We start from the raw sequence: 25,480 nt of genomic DNA on the forward strand, positions 1-25,480 counted from the left end.
AGTGTTTGTGTAGTGTAGTATTTTAGGGTTAAGGGTAGTGTTATAGTGTTTTTGTAGTGTAGTGTTTTAGGGTTTAGGGTAGTGTTGTAGTGTGCGTAGTGTAGTGCATTAGGGTTTAGGGTAGTGTTGTAGTGTTTGTGTAGTGTTTTAGGGTTTAGGGTAGTGTTGTAGTGTTTGTGTAGTGTAGTGTTTTAGGGTTTAGGGTAGTGTTGTAGTGTGAGTAGTGTAGTGCATTAGGTTTAGGGTAGTGTGTAGTGTTTGTGTAGTGTAGTGTTTTAGGGTTCAGGGTAGTGTTGTAGTGTGAGTAGTATAGTGCATTAGGGTTTAGGGTAGTGTTGTAGTGTTTGTGTAGTGTTTTAGGGTTTAGGGTAGTGTTGTAGTGTTTGTGTAGTGTAGTATTTTAGGGTTAAGGGTAGTGTTGTAGTGTTTGTGTAGTGTACTGTTTTAGGGTTTAGGGTAGTGTTGTAGTGTTTGTGTAGTGTTTTAGGGTTTAGGGTAGTGTTGTAGTGTGAGTAGTGTAGTGCATTAGGGTTTAGGGTAGTGTTGTAGTGTTTGTGTAGTATTTTAGGGTTTAGGGTAGTGTTGTAGTGTTTGTGTAGTGTAGTATTATAGGGTTAAGGGTAGTGTTGTAGTGTTTGTGTAGTGAAGTGTTTTAGGGTTTAGGGTAGTGTTGTAGTGTTTGTGTAGTATTTTAGGGTTAAGGGTAGTGTTGTAGTGTTTGTGTAGTGTAGTGTTTTAGGGTTTAGGGTAGTGGTGTAGCATTTGTGTAGTGCAGTGTTTTAGGGTTTAGGGTAGTGTTGAAGGGTTTGTGTAGTGTTTTAGGGTTTAGGGTAGTGTTGTAGTGTTTGTGTAGTGTAGTATTTTAGGGTTAAGGGTAGTGTTGTAGTGTTTGTGTAGTGTAGTGTATTAGGGTAGTGTCAGTGTGTTAGGGTTTAGTGTAGTGTTGTAGTGTTTGTGTAGTGTAGTGTTTTAGGGTAGTGTCAGTGTTTTAGGGTTTAGTGTAGTGTTGTAGTGTTTGTGTAGTGTAGTGTTTTAGAGTAGTGTTGTAGTGTTTGTGTAGTGTTTTAGGATTTAAGGTAGTGTTGTAGTCTTTGTGTAGTGTAGTGTTTTAGGGTAGTGTCAGTGTTTTAGGGTTTAGAGTAGTGTTGTAGTGTTTGTGTTGTGAAGTGTTTAGGGTAGTGTCAGTGTTTTAGGGTTTAGTGTAGTGTTGTAGTATTTGGGTAGTGTAGTGTATTAGGGTAGTGTCAGTGTTTTAGGGTTTAGTGTAGTGTTGTAGTTTTTGTGTAGTGTAGTGTATTAGGGTAGTGTCAGTGTGTTAGGGTTTAGTGTAGTGTTGTAGTGTTTGTGTAGTGTAGTGTGTTTGGGTAGTGTCAGTGTTTTAGGGTTTAGTGTAGTGTTGTAGTGTTTGTGTAGTGTAGTGTTTTAGAGTAGTGTTGTAGTGTTTGTGTAGTGTTTTAGGGTTTAAGGTAGTGTTGTAGCGTTTGTGTAGTGTAGTGTTTTAGGGTTTAGGGTAGTGTTGTAGTGTTTGTGTATTCTTTTATGGTTTAGCGTAGTGTTGTAGTGTTTGTGTAGTGTATTGTTTTAGGGTTTAGGGTAGTGTTGTAGTATTTGTGTAGTGTAGTGTTTTAGGGTTTAGGGTAAGGTTGTTGTGTTTGTGTAGTGTTTTAGGGTTTAGGGTCGTGTTGTAGTGTTTGTGTAGTGTAGTATTTTAGGGTTAAGGGTAGTGTTATAGTGTTTTTGTAGTGTAGTGTTTTAGGGTTTAGGGTAGTGTTGTAGTGTGCGTAGTGTAGTCCATTAGGGTTTAGGGTAGTGTTGTAGTGTTTGTGTAGTGTTTTAGGGTTTAGGGTAGTGTTGTAGTGTTTGTGTAGTGTAGTGTTTTAGGGTTTAGGGTAGTGTTGTAGTGTGAGTAGTGTAGTGCATTAGGTTTAGGGTAGTGTGTAGTGTTTGTGTAGTGTAGTGTTTTAGGGTTTAGGGTAGTGTTGTAGTGTGAGTAGTGTAGTGCATTAGGGTTTAGGGTAGTGTTGTAGTGTTTGTGTAGTGTTTTAGAGTTTAGGGTAGTGTTGTAGTGTTTGTGTAGTGTAGTATTTTAGGGTTAAGGGTAGTGTTGTAGTGTTTGTGTAGTGTACTGTTTTAGGGTTTAGGGTAGTGTTGTAGTGTTTGTGTAGTGTTTTAGGGTTTAGGGTAATGTTGTAGTGTGAGTAGTGTAGTGCATTAGGGTTTAGGGTAGTGTTGTAGTGTTTGTGTAGTATTTTAGGGTTTAGGGTAGTGTTGTAGTGTTTGTGTAGTGTAGTATTATAGGGTTAAGGGTAGTGTTGTAGTGTTTGTGTAGTGTAGTGTTTTAGGGTGTAGGGTAGTGTTGTAGTGTGAATAGTGTAGTGCATTAGGGTTTAGGGTAGTGTTGTAGTGTTTGTGTAGTATTTTAGGGTTAAGGGTAGTGTTGTAGTGTTTGTGTAGTGTAGTGTTTTAGGTTTTAGGGTAGTGGTGTAGCATTTGTGTAGTGCAGTGTTTTAGGGTTTAGGGTAGTGTTGAAGTGTTTGTGTAGTGTTTTAGGGTTTAGGGTAGTGTTGTGGTGTTTGTGTAGTGTTGTATTTTAGGGTTAAGGGTAGTGTTGTAGTGTTTGTGTAGTGTAGTGTTTTAGGGTTTAGGGTAGTGTTGTAGTGTGAATAGTGTAGTGCATTAGGGTTTAGGGTAGTGTTGTAGTGTTTGTGTAGTGTTTTAGGGTTTAGGGTAGTGTTGTAGTGTGAATAGTGTAGTGCATTAGGGTTTAGGGTAGTGTTGTAGTGTTTGTGTAGTGTTTTAGGGTTTAGGGTAGTGTTGTAGTGTTTGTGTAGTGTACTATTTTAGGGTGAAGAGTAGTGTTGTAGTGTTTGTGTAGTGTAGTGCTTTAGGGTTTATGGTAGTGTTGTAGTGTTTGTGTAGTGTTTTGGGGTTTAGGGTAGTGTTGTAGTGTTTGTGTAGAGTAGTGTTTTAGGGTTTAGGGTGGGGTTGTTGTGTTTGTGTAGTGTAGTGTATTAGTGTTTAGGGTAGTGTTGTAGTGTGTGTGTAGTGTAGTATTTTAGGGTAGTGTCGGGGGGTCGGGCAGGGTAGTGTAGTATTGTTGTAGGAAGAGGACTGGGGGTCGGGGAGGGTTGTGTAGGGGTAGGGTAGTCACTTACCTTGCAAACTTTAACCACGAGTATAGCTTTACACACGCATGCCTTTGCATTGTAATGGCATGCGTGGTAAAGGCATAGTCGTGGTAATAGTTTGCAATGTAATGGCATGTCGTTGTCATTGACATCACGTAGTAATACCCGCGTTGTAATGGCATGCGTGGTATTAGTATGCGATGTAATGACATACATTAGACTCTAACACATGTCCACGATGTTGAAGTGACTATGCAGGGCTCTTCCACCTTGCGTGGGCTGCCCGTGAGCATCGGGTAGTGCTTAACGCTTCATGTATGGTCCATCAAGCATTCTACAGGCTGCTCCCCATTTATCTACCATAAATGTTGATCTTCTGTCTCAGTGCAGATCATTTGCTCCACTAACAGCTTTCTGTTCTGCCCTCAACATTTTAAAAAGCAGAGATGGGGTAGTAGATGCTTCACAGTCCAGGAAGTGACATGAGAGGCAAGCAGCAACGCGCAGTTTGTTAGGTAGAAGACCACCTGTCTTTTTAAAAGAAGATGAAGACCCTTCTTTCCTCAGTCTAGTGTGCTTGCTGTTGAGTGTGCTGGCCAAGGGAACTGGATAGCGAGAAGTAGCCACATACAGGTTTGTGCGTGTCAAATGACCTCCAAGTAGCCCACATGGTTCTTCACTGGCATTGAATGGCGCATTATTTTAAGATGAGTGGCAGCTGTGTGATTGAACACAATTTCAATACCTCAGGCTATGCTCCTAAGGTATGAGAACATTGTGGGACATATGTACAAGCCCCTATCGCCACCGCACCGTCACTTTTATCGATGTTGTGGTGGCGATAGGGGCTGCGCCTTATTTACAAGGCAGCGTTAAGCCACTTAATGTGGTTTAGCGCTGCTGCCTTGTAAATACAATCCCCTTTCACGCTATGGTTAGCGTGAAAGGGGTGGGCAGTGGGTTTTGCAGGGGGCGTTCCAGCGCAAAACCCATTGTTTTTTACGCTGCCCCCTATATACAAGGGTGGCGCACATAGGAACCTAGTCTTAAGTTGGCGAAATGAGGAGAAATGCATTATTTCTCCTCGTTTTTGCTTTTTCCATGTGTGCTAAAAATACCATGGTTTGTTTATGTACAGGAAGGTGTCTCTTCCTGTACATAAACAAACCTTTAAAAAAAATTCTATTTTGTGACTTTCATGTGTGCTGCATTTAGCAGCACGCATGAAAGTGACAGAATGGCATTTTAGGATTGTTTATGTGCAGGAAGGGACACCTTCCTGCACATAAACAATCCTTCCCTGCACGCAGACACCCTTGCACTCTGGTGCACGGGTGGCTGCTTTGGCGCTACACTGCTAAGTGTAGTGCCAGCACAGGGGTACCGCAAGGCTGCACCACATTCTTGTAAATATGGTGTAGCCTTGCGTTTCAGAAGTGGCGGAGTGAAGCGTTAAGCCATGACAGATATCGCCTCTCTCCGCCACTTCCTTGTGTATTTTTAGAGATTACGACTGCTGCATAGACGCATTCCTCTATATAAAGTTTTAATGACCCAACTCACCACACAAAGCCTTCACTACAGGTGTTTCTGATCATTCCTTTCCTAGAATCATTCCTCAGTGCCTGTTCACCCAAATGTTAACAGACATTTTAGTGGACAAGTCCAGTTGACGTAGTTGTAAATATTTGTCAATACCTAGAAGCATGAATGCTGCCTAAGGAAGGTGATGGAGGGAACCCTTGTAAATAGTGTAAACCACTAAATGTCGTTCTGGGAAATATCCATACCCATCGATGATAACCACGGTGCCACTCTAGACAGAGGCCACCCTTATGCAAATCAGTACTGACCCTGTTCTTCATGGGAGCAGTCCATCACAAACTGTGAGTTGAGCCCCTTCACCCCCCAGAAAGGAACACGAACATCCACAGAAAGGTTGTTTCAGACTTGTTAGGCCTCATCAGTGGGGTATGGCTTGGATCTTGTTCCATACCAAGCAATGGAGCGATGTTGGGTCAAACCTTTGCCCACTTATGTATGGCGTTACATCAAACACAAAAGGTGATGACAGCACCACTTGCAAATAGACTAAATCACTGGCCATCTCTTTGGATAGCATTTTAAAGCATTGATTTTTACCCACTGGGCCACTCTAGACTGAGGCCCGCTTTATGCACTTCAGGGCCACAAAACTCAAGCTATACCTCACTGGACGAGGGCTAAGTAGGCTGGGGTGGACTGGGGTTGCTTGTATTCCTATCTAGCGGGGGCCTTGTCCTGGCAGTCTGGCTGGCCTGCACCTACTGGAGAAGGACCATGGCTTATTTATATATGGCTGCTCTCTGTCCGTAGTGGCATAGTGGGTGACAAGCAATGGTCAACAAGTGGCTGAGATTAAATCAAGCATTCCTTCCAATACCTTGTTGCTAGCCAACCTTTACCTGATGTTTACTACTGGAATTACTGAATGGCTTAACTTTAAAGAGCAGCTGAGTCCTTTTCATTGAATTTCGTCATCGAAAAAAAAGAAGAAACATTAAAATATGACAAGATGGAACAACATTCCACTTCTAAAGGTACATCAGCTCAACTGGTTCATAGTAGCAGACGGCAGGGAACAAAAGTGCAGGGGCGGGGGGGAGTGGGAGTCGTGCGGTGGGCATTACAAAAATCTTTTATTAAACGTACTTACTCTCTTGCGAGTCTGTAGCCGCCTCTCCTCCGTCGTGTAGTCCCTCATCTTTCCGGAAGCAGGAAGCTCCCAGGCTTCTTGCCCCTGACCAATCACAATTCTGCAATGCAGCGTTATGATTGTTCTGAGAGCCGTAGCTCGGTGCTCAGACGGGACCTGGGAGGGTTTGCATGTTTCTAACCAGTGTGTGTGATGCAGCCTGATGAGGAACCTGTAAAGTGCGCAGGACTGCTTGGCCGGCCCGAGTCGGCCATCCAAGCACTCCTGCGCACTTTGGAGTGTGCAGCAACCACTCCTCCTCCCGGACGTCCCGGGAGCCCAGCCCAGCACAACCTGGGCGGAACAATAAAACGATAATAACAGAAATAACTTCTGGTATCATTTGATTTGTTTACTCTGCTGTGCGAGCAGTGGGGCGACGCTCCTCCGCCTTATCAGAAGAGCCGCTACAGCTGGTACACCAGGTTCTCCATGTAAGAACATTGACTAATGGGTTATTAACTACGAGGAGTGTCAGTTTCCATCACACATCCTCATTCTCGTCCTGTAAGTTCTATTTCCTGTAACTGCTTGCGTTAGTAGGTGGGTTTCTTACCTCTGCTAAGTTTCTTCTAATGTCTCCCAGGGCTGTGAGAACATCTTTAACAGGAACAACCCCTATCAGAGAAAAGAGGTAAAAGGCATGAGAAAAACTGCAGCTGGACAGATGTTACTGTACCTGAAGCATGTATAATAACACTTTTTTTTTAAGGTGGAAGGTATGCACACTTATAAATGTTTAAAAAGGTCATAAGCAACTGGGCAAGCCTGGGCCCACGGTATGGTATTCGGAACCCTGAGCTTAACCCCTTCCATGCTGCGCAAATTCCGCCGCTGTGCTGACGGAATCTTGCGCGGGCGTGGTCATGACGGAACGGTTCCGTCATGAGCACAGCTCAACCGTGGCTCATGACGGAACCGTTCCGTCATGAGCACCGAAGGGGTTAAATGCATCTTCGGGCTTCCTGTTGGAACAGTTAATTGTGATTGGTCTTCCCCTTCTGCCTTGGCATGTCGATCTCCTGGTACTGTACAGGCACTGACTCCCATTAACGCTATAACTATTTACTAGTCACTTTCCACACTTAACTTCCCAGACCACCACCGGTTCGCCAATGCACATATCTGATCTGAGCAAAATCTACATTGAGGAAAGCACAGCATCTCTGTCATCATCTAAAGGAACAGCGTTATCTTGGACTTCAAACTTCCAATCAATTCCTCCAACAAGATTTTGACAGAAGAATTAGTCAACCTTCTCAACAACATGAACATCAAGCAACCCATTGAACCAGCCAGTCCAAAGTCCACATTGTTCAACTGGTCTTCACTGCATGCAGTCATCCAAATGATCCTGGATTGATCAGATCATGATGTCATCCCAATCACCATTCCACCGACACCATCCGTCAACCAGTGTCAGTGAAGCCACCAAACCACAGTATGGCTCCTTCGCAGACTTGGACTGGAACACTCTGCATGAACTCATCTTCATGGCGATCACGACTGATACCAAAGATGATGCCAACTCCTCCTGCATTTAGTCAGTGTCATCTCGAAAGTCAATATCACTTTTCCCACCAGACAGACTGAGGGGCATATTAACAAGGAAAGTGGCGAAGCGTGTCATTAAGCCAAGAAGGCTAACGAAACGCTCCGTCACTTTAGAAATGCAGGGCTGCACCATGTTTACAAGAATATGGGGCAGCCCTGCATTTCCCTCTGCGCTGGCGCTAAATTTAGCTGCCTAGCGCCAACGCAGGCACCCTTGCACCACAGTGCAAGGGTGCCTGCGTTGAGGGGAGAGATTGTTTATGTGCAGGAAGGGATAAACAATCTGAAATGGCGATTTGAAATTTCTATGTTTGCTTCTGAATACAGCACACATGGAAGTTGTAAAACTTCATGTTTTTTATGATTGTTTATGTGCAGGAAGGGACACCATCCTGCACATAAACAATCAAAGGAGTTTTGCTGTTTCCTTGTGTGCTGCACAAAGCAGTACACATGGAAACAGCAAAAACGAGGAGAAATTGAAGATTTTTCCTCGTTTTGCCAGGGTAAGACCAGATTTTCCATGGTCTTAATTTTAGCGCTGCTTCCTATTTACGCCACCCTTGTAAATAGGGGGCAATGTCAAAATCAACGGGTGTTGCGGTGGTTCGCCCACAGCAACACCCATTGCCCTGCCCTTTCATGCTAAGTGTACTGTGAGAGGGGGCCTTATTTACAAGGTCAGTCCCTGTTCCAATAGCTGGGGTCAACGCTGGGGCCACTGAGCTTGCTCTGGCAGTTCTGTGTCATTTGTAAATCTTTGATCAGAGATGCAGGCTCAAAACAGATAATCATGAATAACACTGTGGGAGAATTAAGGAGCTGAATGTTGGGGGCCACAGGGCACCAACGAAGTGAAAAGCAATATCAAGAAGGGAGGGACAGGAGGGAGTAAGAAAATGATGAACATGAGCAAGAAAATGATGTTACAAATAGAGGAAGTAAGAGTGGGAGATAGAAGGAAGTGATAACTAGGTAGGAAGAAAAGAAGAATGCGAGAAAGGATCAATGAATGGGCAAAGGACTGAAAGTACAAAAGAGATTTTTTGTTAGCACAATCTGTCTTAATGTCTACAAATATACAAGCACAGTTACACAAGACCTGTTTCTTTTTATAGTATACACCATATAGGATTGCTAAATGGGTGGATGGCAAAGGAACCTACTGTTCCCGGTGTTCTTTATATAATGCAGATATAGTACATCTGTTTGCTTTATGTGAATCTCTTTTACCCTTGAAAAATGAAATTACTAGATTTTTTAAATCTAAACTCAAGGGGCCATATTATCAAGACCGGCGATAACATTATCACCGCTTTAGCGGGAGGAAACTGCAGCTAAAGCGGCGATAAAGGGCTTGATAATATGCCCTAGAGAATTCTAATAGAAGCCCAGGTTCTGGTGTGAAGGACCACACACCTGATCAAAATATGGCCCAAGGTGTCTTTAACTCCGTCATTGATTTTGTTGGGGGTAGAAGAAGGAGAGTTGGTAGAGGCTGGTGAGACCCTGCTTTGTGTCTCCGTGGCAGTTTTAAGATTATGTATCGCCTCGGCATGGTTGGACCATAACCCTCCAATGTTTCAGCAATGATTAGCTCGATTATTATGGGATTATAACCTAGAAAACTCTGTTTATGCAAGAAAGGGTAATCGGGCACAGAAGAAGGGCCTGAAAATTTGGGCACCAGTATTCGAATGGGTGGGTCAATCCTCTATTTAGAAGCACTCTAGGGCCCCTTGAATGGGTGTTTGGCAGTCATAGCACTTGGCACTTTATTTGATAATGGTGGTTTTAATCTATGAAATGTAATGTATTAGAATGAAATCGTGATCTATTTTTCTATTTTACATTCAATTAATTGTATATGTTGCACCACAAGACATGGTTATTTTTGATCTGTGACTTTTACTTAACGTGTGGGTGGGGCTGGTTGGGGGTGTGGGTTGGGGGTGGCTTAATGGAAATATCTAAAATGTGCAATAAATATATATATTTTTAAAAATTCTAAAACGCAAAAGGATTCCATGATCAAGCTTTAGGTAGGTGCCAAGACTTACTGAAAGAGGTAAACACTGATTGAAATAGATATGAGATATATATGAAAAGAAGAAAAAAGTGAAATAATCAAACAGAGAGAGCATAACGAGGAAGAAAAGTAATGGGAAGAAGAAAGAGTGAAGATGGAAGAGAAGACATTAGGAAGGGTAGACAGATGCACTGAGGGAAAGGAAGAAGGAAGAAAGAAAGAAAGAAAGAGAACAAAAAGAAAGAAAGAATGAAAGAGAACAAAGAGAACAAAAAAATAAAGGAAAGAAGGGTGCTGCACAGACCAATAGATGGAAAAAAGGAAGAGGACTAGGAAGAGGCATATGGGGAAAAGGGGAAATGAAAGAAAGGATGAATAGGGAAAATGAAGGGAAGAACGTTTAAGAGGGCAGCAAGAGAAGGAGAAAAGAGAAAGGAAGAAAGAAACAATGCAGGATGAGGTGAAAATGAAAGATAGGGGAAGAATGGAAAAAGGAGGGTAGGAATGAAAGACAGAAGGAAAAATCAACAGAAGGAAAGACAGAAAGAAGGAAGTGAAGAACTAAAGATGACTGGAAAGCTGGAAGAAAGCTAGAAGGAAGAGGAAGAAAGAAGGCAGAGAACACGCCAAAAGATACGAAAGACAGGCTGGTACATGGAAAGAAGGAAAATTAGATGAACAAAGGAAAGAAGAACAGAAGGGAAGAAAGAAGAAAATGAAAAAACGGAAAAGCAGATGGAAATAATGAAAGATGGATGGATGGAAAGAAAGAAAGGAAGTGACAAGTAATGAAAAACATAAAGGAAGAAAGAAAGAATGGAAGATGGACTGAAAGAAAAGATACAAATGAATGAAAAAATGGAAAAGGAGAATAAGGAGAATAAGGATCAAGACACAGAAAAACAGTCGGAAAGAAGGGGAAACAGACACTAAAAGAAAGACAGATGGAAATAATGCAAGGGAGATAGATGACCAAAAGACAGAAGACAGGTGGAAATAAGCAAAGATGTGAACAAAGATGGCCAGTTAAAAAAAATGGGGGAGATGAAAATAAGCTGGCTGAGAGGACAGTTGCATTTGATCACTATTCCTAGCATTTAATGTGCAACTCTACCATGTAAATATGTTATACGAACTTGCATCACCGCTATTCTGTACACATAAAACAGTAATACAAGGTAGTATTTGACATACATGGCAAGATGGTTTTTGGGGATGTAGTGGTGTGATGTACAAGCGTTTGTTTGATAGACTTGGGTTTATTTACTCAAAAGGAAATGCTAGCCTTTTGGAACACAATTTGTGCGTTTTTAAAAAAAAGTATTATGCTGATATTTGAGTACAAATATTGCATTTTCATATTATGTTTTAGGTGTATATCATTGGATAATTCACAGTGAGCGGGGGACATACGTGGCATGATTCTTAAACTGCACTTTGTAGTATGATTTTTAGTTCTACAGTAGTATTACAAAACGTACTACAAAGTGCTATTCACAAACTGCACTTTTGTTGTAACTTACACGTATATAAAAGTGAGTCTGAAGGTAGATTAAAAAACATGATTGAAACTTTGGGAGTGCTCACCTGGGTCAGACATTTGGAGAATACAATTTTCTTAACTTTTCATTGCCCCACCTTGCCTCTTTCAGTAATGTATAACTTAAAATCTATTTGGAGGGGACAGAACGTGAAAGTGAAAGGAGGTGGCAGGCCTACATGAAAAAGATGCCATAACTCTTTGAAAAGTGACAGTAAGTCACATTGCCTGCCAAGACTATGTAAACTGCTTTTTACAGATAATAACTTTTTAGCAGACCGTGTAGGGGAATTGGAGAGAAAAAGTGTTCTGCCATCATTTTACAACGCGTGTTTTCGGGGAGGTTCAGACTTATGTGGCACCCCATAAGAGTATTTCCCTTACCAGGAAAGCAACCTTTGTGTCATAGAACTCCATCGGCTCCATTTTGGATACTTGAAAACAGACATCACAACTCACACCACAAACTGTGGGTAAGCATCATTTGCCGTCTGTTGGAAATTAGAATGCGATAGTACAATTGACCAAATTTCTTACTTTATATTATATGGATCCCTTTAGCTTGGCCATATTAAGAAAAATATTAAAAGTGCCAAATTTCAGCAGAAGCAGCTTAGAAGCATCAGATTGCTCATCCATATGCACAACTTCAAATAAGTAATTAAGCGTCTGATGATTTCCTGAGTATGGGATTTGCCTAAGTCCTGCCTAACTTTCCTAAAAGCTATCCTTCGCTCCGCAACACGCAGATCACCAACACGAGAAAATGCAACAGACTGACTCTCATTCTATAGTCTGTAAAATATCTAACATTTGCATTTTACTCTAATTATAAGACAGGATGACTTCAATAAAAGGCCATAAATTAAAATTATTTTAATTACCTCCCAGAAAAATTGGAACTGCTGGGTAAACACAGCTTCAAGAATCAAACCTTCATTAATACTTAATACTGCACTTATTTCTTTAGCACTCCTGGCTTACTTCTAAATTCCAGGAGTACTACAGGGGGAAATCACAGCAAAAGATTTGGGAATCTGACTTTCCAAAAAACTGATCATCCTCAAACATACTGTCTCAGGGTTGCACATAGGATCTGGAATAAAGTTCCTACCCACATAAGACTTGCTTCTTCACTGCAAAGTGTGTACTCAAAGCTGAAGGATCAACCACTAAACCTGATCTAGTGTATCACACTCTGCCTGGGTGATGAATGGAATTTACTGATAACTTCTGAGTACAGTGGGATCTCTCCTCTAGCTCTTCAGGTTTCCTGCTCTGGCTCCCACTTTCTGTGAAGCTTCCTTGCTGATGACATTTGACCATACTTCCCAATTCTTTATATTTGTATTTTATGTCACCTAAGTATGAGTATTTTTCTTCATACTTATTCATATTCTTCCTATTGTCACACATGCTGCTGACCACAAAGGTATATAAACTCGACTTACCTTATTCTAGTTTTGCCTCTGGCTACAAATGTATTTATCTTTGTACCTATATTACTACTATGCACATGATAGATCTCTATTACCATGCAAACCTTTCAGCTGACATCAATTATTTTTATATGCTTATTATATGTTCATGCAATATCTATATTTATTGCTACGTAGAAGAGTAGATCTCTTGCATTCACCTTACTATTGTATTGCTGCTGATTACAAATGTATATATTGCTAACTTGTCTTGCTGTAGTACATGATATGCTATATATCTATATATCTATCAAAACCATTCCAATGTTGTGTAAGCGTTCTCTATCATTATAATGAATATTTATTGTATAGCACTCAAGTCAAGTCAAGTCAAAGTAAACTCTATTTGGCCAAAGGCCATAAAAGCACATAAAAAAATTAAAAATAGATAAAAGAATGTAATCTAGAACAAAATCATAAACAATACCAAATTTTCAACTAACAATTCTGACTTAAATATGTAAAAAGGCTAAGTCAGATTTAAAACATTGAAAAACAGCCCTTAAAATGGTATAGCACTCCTTTAAACCTCAGGGTTAGCAAGGTCTAGTAAATAAAATGGCTAGACCTGTGGTCCGGATTTGCAGCAATATGGCAGCAAGGATGTGTTCACTGTCTCTTTCCTCTGATTCATAGTAATTGCGACTCAGGCAGGGACGCTGAAGGTCTCTGAAGGACTGTGCATCGCCAACACTTAACTCCTTTGACACAAAGGAACGCGTCCATTCATCCTACTCAAATCTGAGTTCAACGCATGATTCTAACTGATGGACCTATCTCTGCGGCACTGTAATGCGCGAGGCTGCAGCGGGAGGCTGCGCACATCAGCTCGTTATCTGCTGTGAATAATCACACTCTTTGTGCCAAAGTCAAAGGGACTTCGTACGTGAGTTCACCCACCCGGCATAAACGAGCCATAGCCAGCCATGAATGTCAAGGGACGCGCCGCGCGGGGATCGCGCGGGAAGCTGCTGTCGGCAGCAGATGGATGAAGCTGTCAGGACAGATCAGTGTGAGGTGTGCTAGGTTTGCGCTCTTTAAGTCGAAGGGCACTGTAGTCCCCTCACACGGAGCCTCTGAGCTACTGAACCCAGAGAGGGAGGCTTCAACTGACTTATCTTCATCTAACTGTTCCACAATTTTAGGTGAGTGATAATCAATAACCACCTAGCAAAATTTATTGGGAAAATGAGCCCCCTATACTGGGGCATGGTGATGAGTAGTGTCAGCCATTACACAAATATTTTAAAAACCTAGGAAACAATGCTTTTTACTTTGGTAGGTGTTTTACTGCAAAAGTGATAATTTGTCAGGATAAAATCTAAAAGTGTCCCTTTGCTACTGTATCACATAACAGGGTAAATTGTGATTGAGGGGGAAAAAGAAAAAAAACCATGGCCGGAAATATTTAATCCATGTGACATAAGACACCCGTATTCTTCTAAGAAAGACATCAACATTGAATTTTCATTATTACCATAGTGGAACCAAGGGTGTGTGGGTTCTTTTGACCGTTTGTCAAAAAAATGACAAAAGATGGTAAAACATCGTCTTTTCAATAAAGAGTCATACTAAAAAGTGTGTGTTGTCTTTTTCTATGGGTGGCACCAAGAAATGCGTTTTAATTGTCCAAACGTCCTGCTTGGGCGCTGCTTTTCAATGGGCTTGCAACCCATTCCAAAACGGATCCCATGCACATGCAACGGCAGCCATCTTAGAATCTTTATGTAAAATGTTATTGTAAAACCATTCAAAGACGTCAGTCTCTGCATGTGTATCGATGCAAGCTCATGGGCGGCCATTGCTGAATGTATTTGTAAATTTGTTAGAAAAACATTAAAAGCGAGACACTTGTAAGTCTGGAAACTTGTGCATGTACCAGTGGCTTTTTAAGAAATGTTTTGGCAACAAAGCTTTATAAAATGATTTAAAAAAATCTTTGGCAAGCTCAAGTGGCTGGAGCCAATGCCAGATCCATTGGCTTGACCAATGCTTATTTTTCTTAATCAATCAAACAGGATTTGTAAAGCACGGCTAATCACCCGTGAGGGTATCAAGGAGCTTAATCCCCCCAAACTAATACAGTCTTTCTAAGCGGCAAGTGTTCCGGGGTAAGAGCGTGCTTTTGAGAATCATTGCTATGAAGCTCACCCTGTTCGCTGACTAGAGTCATCAGCAGATGCCGGTCATTCTCATTGGGTTTGCTGAGCGAGATCACCCAGGACTCCTGAAGCCTGTCATGTTTCATGGTGAAGGCGTCCTCCACCATAGACAGCAGCTGCTGTCCCTTCTGAAGCCGGAACAACTCCTGAGCAAAAGACAAAGAAAGGTTTGAGAACAGCGACCAGGAGTAACATGCCATGGAGCGGTTTGAAATGGACAAAGGGGTTAGCATCACTGTAGTTACATCATTAAGATTTTTGTAACACGCTTAAGTCCACCATTGACTGAGACGGTCTCATTAATCTAAGCGTGATGACGTGTTAATTGGTCTGTTATAAAAGTGCACAGTGGTATGTCTTTTATGAAAGGAACCACATTTTTTAATAAAGATTCACCTGTTTATGTCTGCACTGGAAAAACAAACAAGCATTGGCAATTACAATCGGTCTGGCTTACCTTTACATACATGCAAGACTAATTGTCATTGCTAATGCTTGTTAATAGTAGTCTGTAAAGAGTGACATATTTTCCACATTTCTGCTGCAGTTTATCTAGTAACCACTGAAAGGAGGCAAACCAGTGTTATTAAAACGTGGATCTGTTCGCAATGCTGCGTTCGGAGCAGGAAGAATGACAAATCTGCCAAAAGAAAAACCAAAAGGCTCCTGTGGGCGCATAAAACATAAAAAGGGAGGAAAGCATAGAATAGGAGTAAGGCAACTGATAGTTGCACAAATGCCAACCAATCTTGAGCAAGGATCGGCTCTGTGGAGTATGTCATACACTGTTGTCTCCCGACAGAGAGCTGCAACAATGTGATTCATGGGTATGGAGACAAGCCAGACCAACTCTTGAGTGTATGGGGCCAAGTAATCTGGCAGAAGTAAGTCTCAGTCAGTAAGCAGGTAAGACTCTGAATGATAAAGTACCTAATAGCAGACACCAAAATAACTGCCAACATCCCGGTTAGACAAGGTTGCAAAACACACAAAACATGTGACAGCACCTCTTTTTATATAAATTAGGGCAATATGCAATCTTTCTTGAAGATCACAGTTTTTTTTTAACTTTAATACAGATATCTGCTTCATATAAGTGTATACATTTTACATAGAGTTATTGATTGCGATACCTACAGTACCTACAGTAAAAGGATATGTGCTTTGTTCTATTTTTTATTATTATGCAAATGCAAATAATGTCCTTGAGAACCAGTTTGTAAGTGCATGAGATATTAAACAAGCATAAAACATTAAATCTACATCCATGTTAAAATAAATAGAGTAAAAGACAAACTTCATAAAATATTAAAATACAATGACCAGATCAATAAAATAGACATACTAGCATAGTGACACCAGACATAACGTGTATTTGTAAAGTGTACGTTCACCCATGGGCATCTTGGTGCTGAATAACAGATGTTTATTGTTACCCAACTCAGTGGTACTACTCATTTTATCAACCTCAGAAGGATGAAAGGCTGAGTGGACCTACTGGGATTTAAACCTATGACCATGAGGTCAAACACAGGCCCCAACAGCGGCCGCAGTAGTCCACTAAGCCACCAGATGCAACAGTCTGATCATCGTATAAAAGGACAGACATTATGCGACCAGATAGCCTCCCTAAACTTACACTGGCTGGATTCAGCAGATTGAACTCTTGCTTGAAAATTTCATATCAACGAAATGGGCAATTTAGCAACTTCACCTTAATAGAACAACGACCAGATCATACTCGACTTCTTTATGAAATATGGGGAGATCATTTTTCATTTGTTTTTTCAACTATGACATACTGCTTACCTTGCTGTATGTCAACATGATTCCTGTATGTGCACTGAGTGCATTAGAATGTGTGATGGATGTACACGGCCAAGTGAACTGGCCTGTTCATTTCTAACAAGAGACATTTAAATAGTGAAGCTCATAAAATGTGTACTGCATTGTCATGTTTTCGGAGGCTCAGGTTAACATTCAGGAGAATGAAACATCTCCATTCTCTGCAAGCTCATTAATATGAACATCTGCAGAAATGTGGCGAGGAGGAGAGATGATGACCTTGTAAGATCTGTGTGAAAGGGAGGAGGGAGAAAAGTACCATAAGCTCCTGTACACTTTGTAAAGAAGCATTGGCCACCAGCTCGTCTATCAGAATAGGAGCCTGGTGCAAAGCTGACACTATCCATCCGAAAGGCATGCATGATACTGGTGCTAGTGCCGGGGTTGGACACATGGACCGGTTACTGGAGGGATCCTGAAATACAAAGTTCCATCTTCAGACCTGATGACACAATAAGGTAGACGAGGAAACTTTCCATGACGTGGCATATTATAGCCACACATTAAGACAACCACGTTGTTAGACAGACAGCTCGTTATCATTTAGGTGGGAATTGGAATAATAGATTACCAATGTGTAATGATAAATTATTGGGGCAACTCTATTCTTTAACATAATATGTGTATTACTTTCAGAGTTGTTTACAATATTTTCAATGAGTCTAATTTGTGGGATCTGTAGATATATGGTGTATAATAAATAATTATGTAATGCCGAATGCCAATCTTTGCCTGCGAGTTCTGATTTCATGTTTCCGGGCGAGGTTTTTTGATTTACATGCAGAAAAGAGATTATTTGACACATTTTGTCTGGTTTCTAATTCTCTTGCCTGTCTGGTGACCAAGGGGCATATTTACAAGCTGGCGATAAAAAATTATCGCCGCTTTTGCGGCCGTTTTCGGCCGAAAAGCGGCGATAGTTTTATCGCCTAATTAGCGAGGCCACGCTATCGCGTGAAACCTTGCTTTAGCGCACGAAATCCTAACGCCCAGCTTTGCATCTCTAATGAGATGCAAAGTGGGCGTTCCTGACCTGACATGACAGGAGAAATGTCGCTAAGCGACATTTCTCCTATCATCAAGCCCCACGCTATGAAGCATAGCGTCAGGAAAAGTAGCGATAACCCCTGTTATCGCTACTTTCCTTACGCCTGCTTCAGGACTGACTTAGCCATGATATCCTATGGAAGGTGGATATCATGGTTAAGTATGTGAGGCCCTATCATCAAGCTAACGCCAAACTTCGTGAGATTATCTCTGGGTTTCCAGCGATAATCTCACGTTAGGCAGTTAGCGTGAGGATTTTCATCGCTTAGGAGATAAGCGTTGCTAATAGCACGCTATCTCAGCGATAAAAATCCACGTTACCCGGCGATAATTATCCTCACGCTAAGAGTGTTGAGCGATAATTATCGCCGGTTGTTGCTGATATGCCTCCAAGTGAGAAAGGTCTCCGTTTCCTTTTGGGGCTCAGGAAATCTTCAAGGTGTGACTCCAATAACTTGGGGGGTCTGGGGTAACACAACACCAGGCAGTGCAGTTTCCTACTGCTTGATTAAACTGGATTAAGGCAGTCACATAGGCTGGTGTTACACACACACACACACGCACACGCACACGCACACACACACACACACACCCCACCCCCGCTCCATATGGAAAAGAGCATGCACACAAGGGCAATATATATATATATATATATTCCAGAAGACTCCTGACGTGAGGAGTGCCTTCATGCCTCTCGGGTCGGGGCCCATTACTGATGCGTCAGACATCAAAACATATTCCATACGAAGGCATGCATATAATAAGTAACGTGTGACAGGCCACACCAACGTTGCTAAATAAATCCTTTTATTGTTGGCAAGAGAGCATGCATAACGCGTTTCAACTCGTAACGAGTCTTTGTCAAATGCAAATGTTCCTAAGGCGGATTTGTTGGCTTTTTAAAACATGACACAAACACTGAAGAAGGACTGATTGTCCACACAGTTCATTTGAGGAGGCAGTAGATTGAATTACTTTGGAGTTCTAGGAAAGTTCGGTTTTACCATAAAAGGATTTATTTAGCAACGTTGGTGTGGCCTGTCGCACAGTACTTATTATATGTGTGCCTTCGTCTGGAATATATACATATATATATATAAATTTATACAGCAATGGCTCTTTACGGCATCCGGCGCTCTTGACGGTGCGAACAGCGTGGAGGCGGCAGAGCCAGCCGTTATTCAATTCGACCAAATTCCTTTGCAGGATTAATCCACACGCACTCACTGGTATTGTGATGTTCTCAATCCAATTTTAATTATATCGGCAGCATTTGCAAGCAGGTTGCTAACCCAACGCGTTTCAGTCTGCCCTCAGACCTTGTTCACGGGTAACGAAATCTTTCAAACATTGTTTTTTATAAAAGTCACCTGATGTTACATCACATCCTGCTTTGTCACTTTGCATTATGGTCCTTGTAGTATAGAGACCACATAATGATTTAACCAAAAATTGGAAATATGTGCAGTTTGCGATTATCACTATTATTGTTTTTAATCGTAGTGTCATGTGTCTGGGTGAAGGCAGCAGTGGAAAGAAATCCAAATCCAAATATAACCCACAACTACCAAAGGGAAATAAAATAGAAATATTCCACGAGGCAGTGGTTAAAGACCTGTACCAACTGAAAAATAAAAAACACAGACATAATATAACGTTGGAAGAACGCGTGGCCTTACAAAAACTAAAATCGGATGATGAAATTATTATTAATATGGCCGACAAAGGCGGGAACATCATAATACAGGATAAAAGTCTCAATGTGGAGGAAGCCCATGCACAATTGAACAACACAAACTATTATGAAAGACTGAAGGAGAACCCTACCACACAGATCAAACATGAATTGGATATAAAACTACAGGAATGGTGGGAGAAAAAACTAATAGATCAAGATGAGTTTAAATATCTCACAACGGATTGAGAACATCACAATACCAGTGAGTGCGTGTGGATTAATCCTGCAAAGGAATTTGGTCGAAATATATATATATATATATGTATAAATATGTATATATATATATATATATATATATATATATATATATATATATATATATATATATATATATATATTTTGTCACGCCTCTATCACACTCCTGCTCAGGAAAAGACGACGCGGACCCAAAGTCTGGTGCGATTATTTATCTCGTGCCCTGCACCACCGCCATAACGCGTTTCAGCATTCGAGAGGCCTTGATCACATGACCAATATATATATAATGCTTTGCAGGTAAAGCAAAGCCCCCTCTATCTAACTTGTAGCTCAACAGTTGGCCAACCTAGATTATATCACTCTCAGAGACGAGCTGGAGCTCACTAGCGAAGCTCAACAAGGCCAACACTTTCCCCAGACTGTTTGTGTTTCTACACGGGAAACATCGTTTACATCGCATTCAGTACACCGCGATGCTGTTACATCGCGGTCGTTACAACGAACGCATGTAACCACGCGATGCCATTACAACGCAAGTCTTTACATCGACTTGCTCTAGATGGCGTGCTAACATTACAAATAGTGTAGTTTACTATCCCAACACCTTCCCTACTGATAAGTGGACTGGAGTTGGAATAGTAAATTACGCTTTTCTAATGTTAGCATGCCATCTAGCGCAAGTCGATGTAAAGACTTGCGTTGTAATGGCATAGCGTAGGAACATCGCAGTCGTTGTAACGACCGCGCTGTAACTGCACGCGTTGTAATGACTCGCGTTGTTACGTCATACATCCTTTCTACACACAGGGGACATGGCCTAGAAGCTTCTGCTGGACTTTCCCCTTTTGAGACAGGCACAGGAGAGAGACTGTGCATAAAGAGAAGTCTGATATATTTCATAAATTCTAGTAAACTCCAAAACAGACCAAGAACAGACTGCAAATGATGAGGAACTCCCTACAATTCACACCACAAAATAACTGGGGGAGACTAGTTCATGTTTAAAGCCCACAGGAAGCTTAAGAGTTGGCCCCAGCATCCAGCGGGTTTCTGACTAAAGTATAAAGATAACAGCATCACATCACTAAGCCTCTTTGTGAAATAGGCAATGTCAATTGAGCAAAGATGAAGATTCTAATTTCCATACAATATTGGTTGAAACTTGTCGACAACACATAAATATGATACCATGATAGAGGGATACAAAATCACTTAAAATGTATAGAGTCTGAAAATTGATGCAAATTTCATATACATTTTATACAAATATTTGAATTCAGATAGTGTACCTCTAGGTGTTGACTTTGATAACACCAGATAGTCATTTTGTTCTCGAACATTGATTTGGTATCACTATTGTTAATAAGCAGCACAAGGATGAGAAATGTTTACATGCACTTTACATGTTCTGTTTGTGTGTAATTTACATGTAACACTGACAGCAATTTTCAGAATAAAAAATGTGTTTAGTTTTCAGTAAATCACAAATAAAGATTAAAAAAACAGATTCACTGTTCTGAACAATCTGTTGATGGTCATGTACAAAAAGTCAGGAGATACTAAATTAATATTTAAGGAGGACATAACTAATAATATGTATTATGTCTTAAATATGGGTACATTTTACCCAAATACCCAAAGGAGTTACATTCCTATACAACGTTTGTCAGCCTGACAGTGATACCCCAGAGATTTGCAACCCTGTTCAAAGTGAGTTGATAAAAAGTTAATGTAGGTAAGTAGAATTCTTGGAATTGTTTGGCAGTCTTCCATAGGCATTGTTTTGGGGAGATCATGCAATAAAATATGGTTTTAACTAAGGTAGCTAGTAGGGAACATCTGTTTCTTCTACGGGGAATTTAATACCTGGTAAACTATCAAAAAAGGTGCGAAGGTACTGTGAGAGTGAGAGTAGAAATTATTTTTAAGGGGGAACTTTTTGTAGCCAAACACTTAGATCCTGAATATGAATTATTGTTCACTATGCACATCATCCAAGGATGTAGTTATGCATTTCAGACTCATGGCAGCTACAATCCAATATTCACTATACCAGCCGCATCCGGAAGGGGAAAGATACACATGACTGGTCAGCTATTGATCTGTCATGGATTTCATTGAAAGGAACAATAAGTGGTTTTATATATTCACTTGTTGAACATTTATTGTTCGCTCATGCTGAGCGGTCCACTTCAGAATACATCTAAGGGGCAGTTGGCAAAAAAGAGGGTGCACAACTGGATGAAACAAGGAAGACACTGCCAGGCAAATGGAAAACCCAAACTTGTGGACCTAAGAGTGTGAAAGCAGATAAGAGAACATTGAGACAATGATGAGATTTTTGAGAAGGCCAACTTCATAACTGAGTTGCCAGATCATGTTAAAACTCGAGGCGGTAAAGGTGTCCCCCAACAGCTGGCAGGAGGGCGTTACAACGGGGCGTTGCAAGACATGGACATTTGTGATCTCGAAGACGCTCCCTGCAGAATCCAGAAACCATGACTAGCATAGAGTCTACGCAGTGGCGTAAAGAAACTAGAGGACCCCCCCTGCAAAGTACACGGAGGGGCCCCACTCTGGACTCACTGAGGAGCGCTCAGACCAGGGTACTGTGCTGAGGGGGCCCCCTGCAGCTCGGCCCCCCCCCACACCGCAGGGCTGCGGGGACCTTTGTTACGCCACTGAGTCCACGGATCATGGATACTGCTTCCGAATGTACCTTTTGATCTGCGCCTGCAGGTTGGGCAGGCCAGAGATATGGAACGCTTTTCGAGAGATACAATGGCCCTTAATTGCAGAAGGGTGGTAATCCTATGAAAAGCAGTAGTAGAGTCATTGTTGTCATATTAGGTCAGGCCCGGTTCTAGCGGGTGGGTCGGGTGGGCCAGGCCCTCCCAAACAGGTGCCTTGGCCCTCACAGTGAGGGCTTGAAGGCAGGCGCGAAAGGCACACGTCGTGTGTGTCAGCCCGGGCCGAGACAGCTTCCCGGGCGCACGCACACACTTTTAGAGAGTACTTCACAAGTCTTTAAAAGACCATTTACATGTTAAAGAGGCTTTGTTGTTTTTTCACCCCTTCATCTCCACATGGCAAAGGCGACAAATCCTTTCTTTGGCCCCGGTAACCGTTACCTACTGTTCTGCTGTGTGGATATTTCTTCTTCTATGCAGTGCAGGAGAAAATAAGTTTGTTTATTCCTATTCACCTTTCCTGACCCCTGCAGAGGCTTATCACACCAGGCTGTGACACAAAGTTTGACTAATGGAGTAGTAGGTAACAGAATGTGTTACTATTTGTTTTTATTTTAAAATATGCACAGGCCCAGCAGGACACATACTTCGTGAGTGCTTCATTTCAACAGTTTTTATCATCATGGCCGATACAGGACAACAATAAGACAATACAAAATGCCCAGATAACGCTGGTGATAAATGATCCTGCTGGAGAGCAATCATTTGTCTGTTAGTAGTTTTTAAATGCAGATGAACTTTGTTTTATGTGGAAGCTCAGTGGGTTACTGCCTTTGTCACAGAGATCCTTGTGTTACTTGCAGTTCAGAAGTTACAATCCTAACATAGGACAGTGACCAATAAACTGTCATCAAAGAGCTGCATACAAACATGAATGGGAGAGTTAGAACTTCGCTTTTTTTGTGTGATATAGTTAGAACTTGCCCAGTCTTTCATTATTCTAATGTTGCTAAAATGAATATGTTTGGGCAGATATACATTTTTATCAGTAAAGCTGACCCCCATGGAATACTCTTTAAATCCTAAGGTTGTGTTTCCCCAGACCAAACCCTCTTAAAATATACTGCCCTCCAGTATGGATGACGTGATTCCTACACCTTGTAATTCTCATTGGCTTATGTGACATTCCCTGTAGACTGATTTACATACTTGTATGATTCATTGTCTCTGTATAATGTGTGCGTGGTGTAAAGTACTGACACACACTACACTGATATGAGTAGCGCTGTGTAACAAATGAAATGCTTATGAGAGAGGGGCTACGTAAACATGAGGGGCATTGTTGGAGGGTGGCAGTGAGGGAATCCGAGGAGGAGGTAGTGGGAGGGGCTATGGAGCGATGAGGGGCACTGGTGGAGGGTGGCAGTGAGGGAGTCCGAGGAGGAGGTCAATAGGGGGGGTCATGGAGGGATGATGGGCACTGTTGGAAGGTGGATGTAAAGGTATTTATGGAGAAAGAGGTTATTGGTGCAGCGCCAAAAAAGACTTTCGCATCAGCGCTGAATCCGGCCCTGTCATGGCCTTTCTGTTTTTGTTTATTTAATTAGCAGTTGGGTCATCAGGGCTACTGTGGAACATACTTTAAAGTGCGTGCTAATTATATTTACTGCTATAGTCAATGTTTTAAGTTTGAAGGTGATTTTACTAATGTTTTTACCGGAAAAAATTAAAGTGGAGCCCGATTGGGGCCCAAGGTCAGCAGTGAGATAAGGTGCATTGGAGAGGAGTAGTGGATAATCAAGCCTGTAAGGGAGTGCGTTGCAGAGTCCGGGGGTCAGGTGGAGGTAGTAATGAAGAGGGATTCTCCCTGAAGGCTCGCACAGAGGGAGCCTGTAAGGGAGTGCGTTGCAGAGTCCAGGGTCAGGTGGAGGTAGTAATGAAGAGGGATTCTCCCTGAAGGCTCACACAGAGGGAGCCTGTAAGGGAGTGCGTTGCAGAGTCCGGGGTCAGGTGGAGGTAGTAATGAGGAGGGATTCTCCCTGAAGGCTCGCACAGAGGGAGCACGAGAAGTGTCACTTGCCTGATACCCCCACCTCAGAAACCTCCTCTTTCCATCAAAGGAACATTACATGGAAAAAACACTTTTTGAGAGTGATAATATTTAGAAAGAGATTTGGAAAAGAGTGTGTTTTACTGGGCCTTGTAAGACTAAGAAGAGATAAAGGAGGGCCCTGAAGCAGGCCTGCCTAGACATATATGCGACAAATCGAGACCGCAGTGGCCCACCCAAATGCACCCTTGGTACACCCAAATAAAAATTCCTGGAGCCGGGCCTGTATTAGGTCAATTTCCATTGGAAAACATTTTGATGGAGGTTCTCCATCGCTATTCTGAAGCTTAGTCATTGATTCCTTTGCTGCTGTGGAGAACTGCTTGGCTGCTAGTCTCGCTGCTTATCAGTGATATTTTAAGCTGTTTTAAATTACTTTCATGTAATTTTGCTGTTTACTTGCCAATTTGTTCTGCTTCCCGCTATGGCCTGGAAGATGCTGATTGGCTGCTTCTTAGCCCATCAGTAACAAGACCGAGAGGAGCTTGTTGTGCCCCCTGGCTATTTTGTGCCAGCCACGAGGCAGCCACGCAGCAGACGCATGCTGTGGGCGCGCCATAGGCAAGCAGGTCCGCGCCCATCCGCACCTGGACAACGCCAGGCGCCAGGCACTCTTCCCGTTCAGACCCCCATAGGTGGTTATACTCGCTCAAGGAGCTTCTCTCCAGTAGAACATTGAATAATCCCTGTACCAACCAGGACTGGGCCCTGGCAGAATGTCCCCTATGTTGCGAACACTGTGGTTTTAGAACTAAGGCAGATACTATTACCATGTCACCCTCCGATCACACTTTTATATTTCTCAGTCTAAACTGCCGCTCGCTTGTAAAACACTATGCTGAGGTGTCTGATTTGATACAGGATGAGGTACCTGATATCCTCTTCCGAACTGAGACTTGGCTCACCCCGGACGCAGAGGGTGAGCTAATACCGGCAGAGGCTGAGCCGCAGAGGCAGATTCAGAGGCTGAGCCAATACTGGCCCTGCCTCAGGGCTACCCTCTAAAGAAACAGAGCAGAATGGACGGAGGAGGAGGCATTGCAGCCATTTCTGAAACCTGCTACACTTGTCATTTTACCAAAGTGGCTGTTGCGGATTGTGAAAGCGCACTTTTTAAAATCACCCTAAACTGCGATTTCACGCATTCTGGGTTACTCATCTATCGCCCTCCAGGTTCATCAACACTTTTTAGGGAAGCACTAACTAACCTGGCAGGCATACTGGCAA

The 25,480-nt window shown here is 42.1% G+C and overlaps 1 protein-coding gene across 2 annotated transcripts in view; it reads right to left on the bottom strand.

The window, feature by feature from the left end:
- Positions 1–25,480, bottom strand: part of PODXL2 (podocalyxin like 2) — a 277,786-nt gene that overhangs the window by 47,016 nt on the left and 205,290 nt on the right. For both annotated transcript variants that reach the window (XM_085624405.1, XM_085624406.1), the window contains exons 5-6: positions 14,615–14,771; positions 6,419–6,480 (exon numbers count right to left, since the gene is read on the bottom strand). In XM_085624405.1, the coding sequence (XP_085480531.1) occupies positions 6,419–6,480; positions 14,615–14,771 (219 nt within the window). The remainder of the gene's footprint in view (positions 1–6,418; positions 6,481–14,614; positions 14,772–25,480) is intronic.

This window comes from Triturus cristatus, chromosome 9, assembly GCF_964204655.1.
Source record: "Triturus cristatus chromosome 9, aTriCri1.1, whole genome shotgun sequence".
Taxonomy (NCBI): domain Eukaryota; kingdom Metazoa; phylum Chordata; class Amphibia; order Caudata; family Salamandridae; genus Triturus; species Triturus cristatus.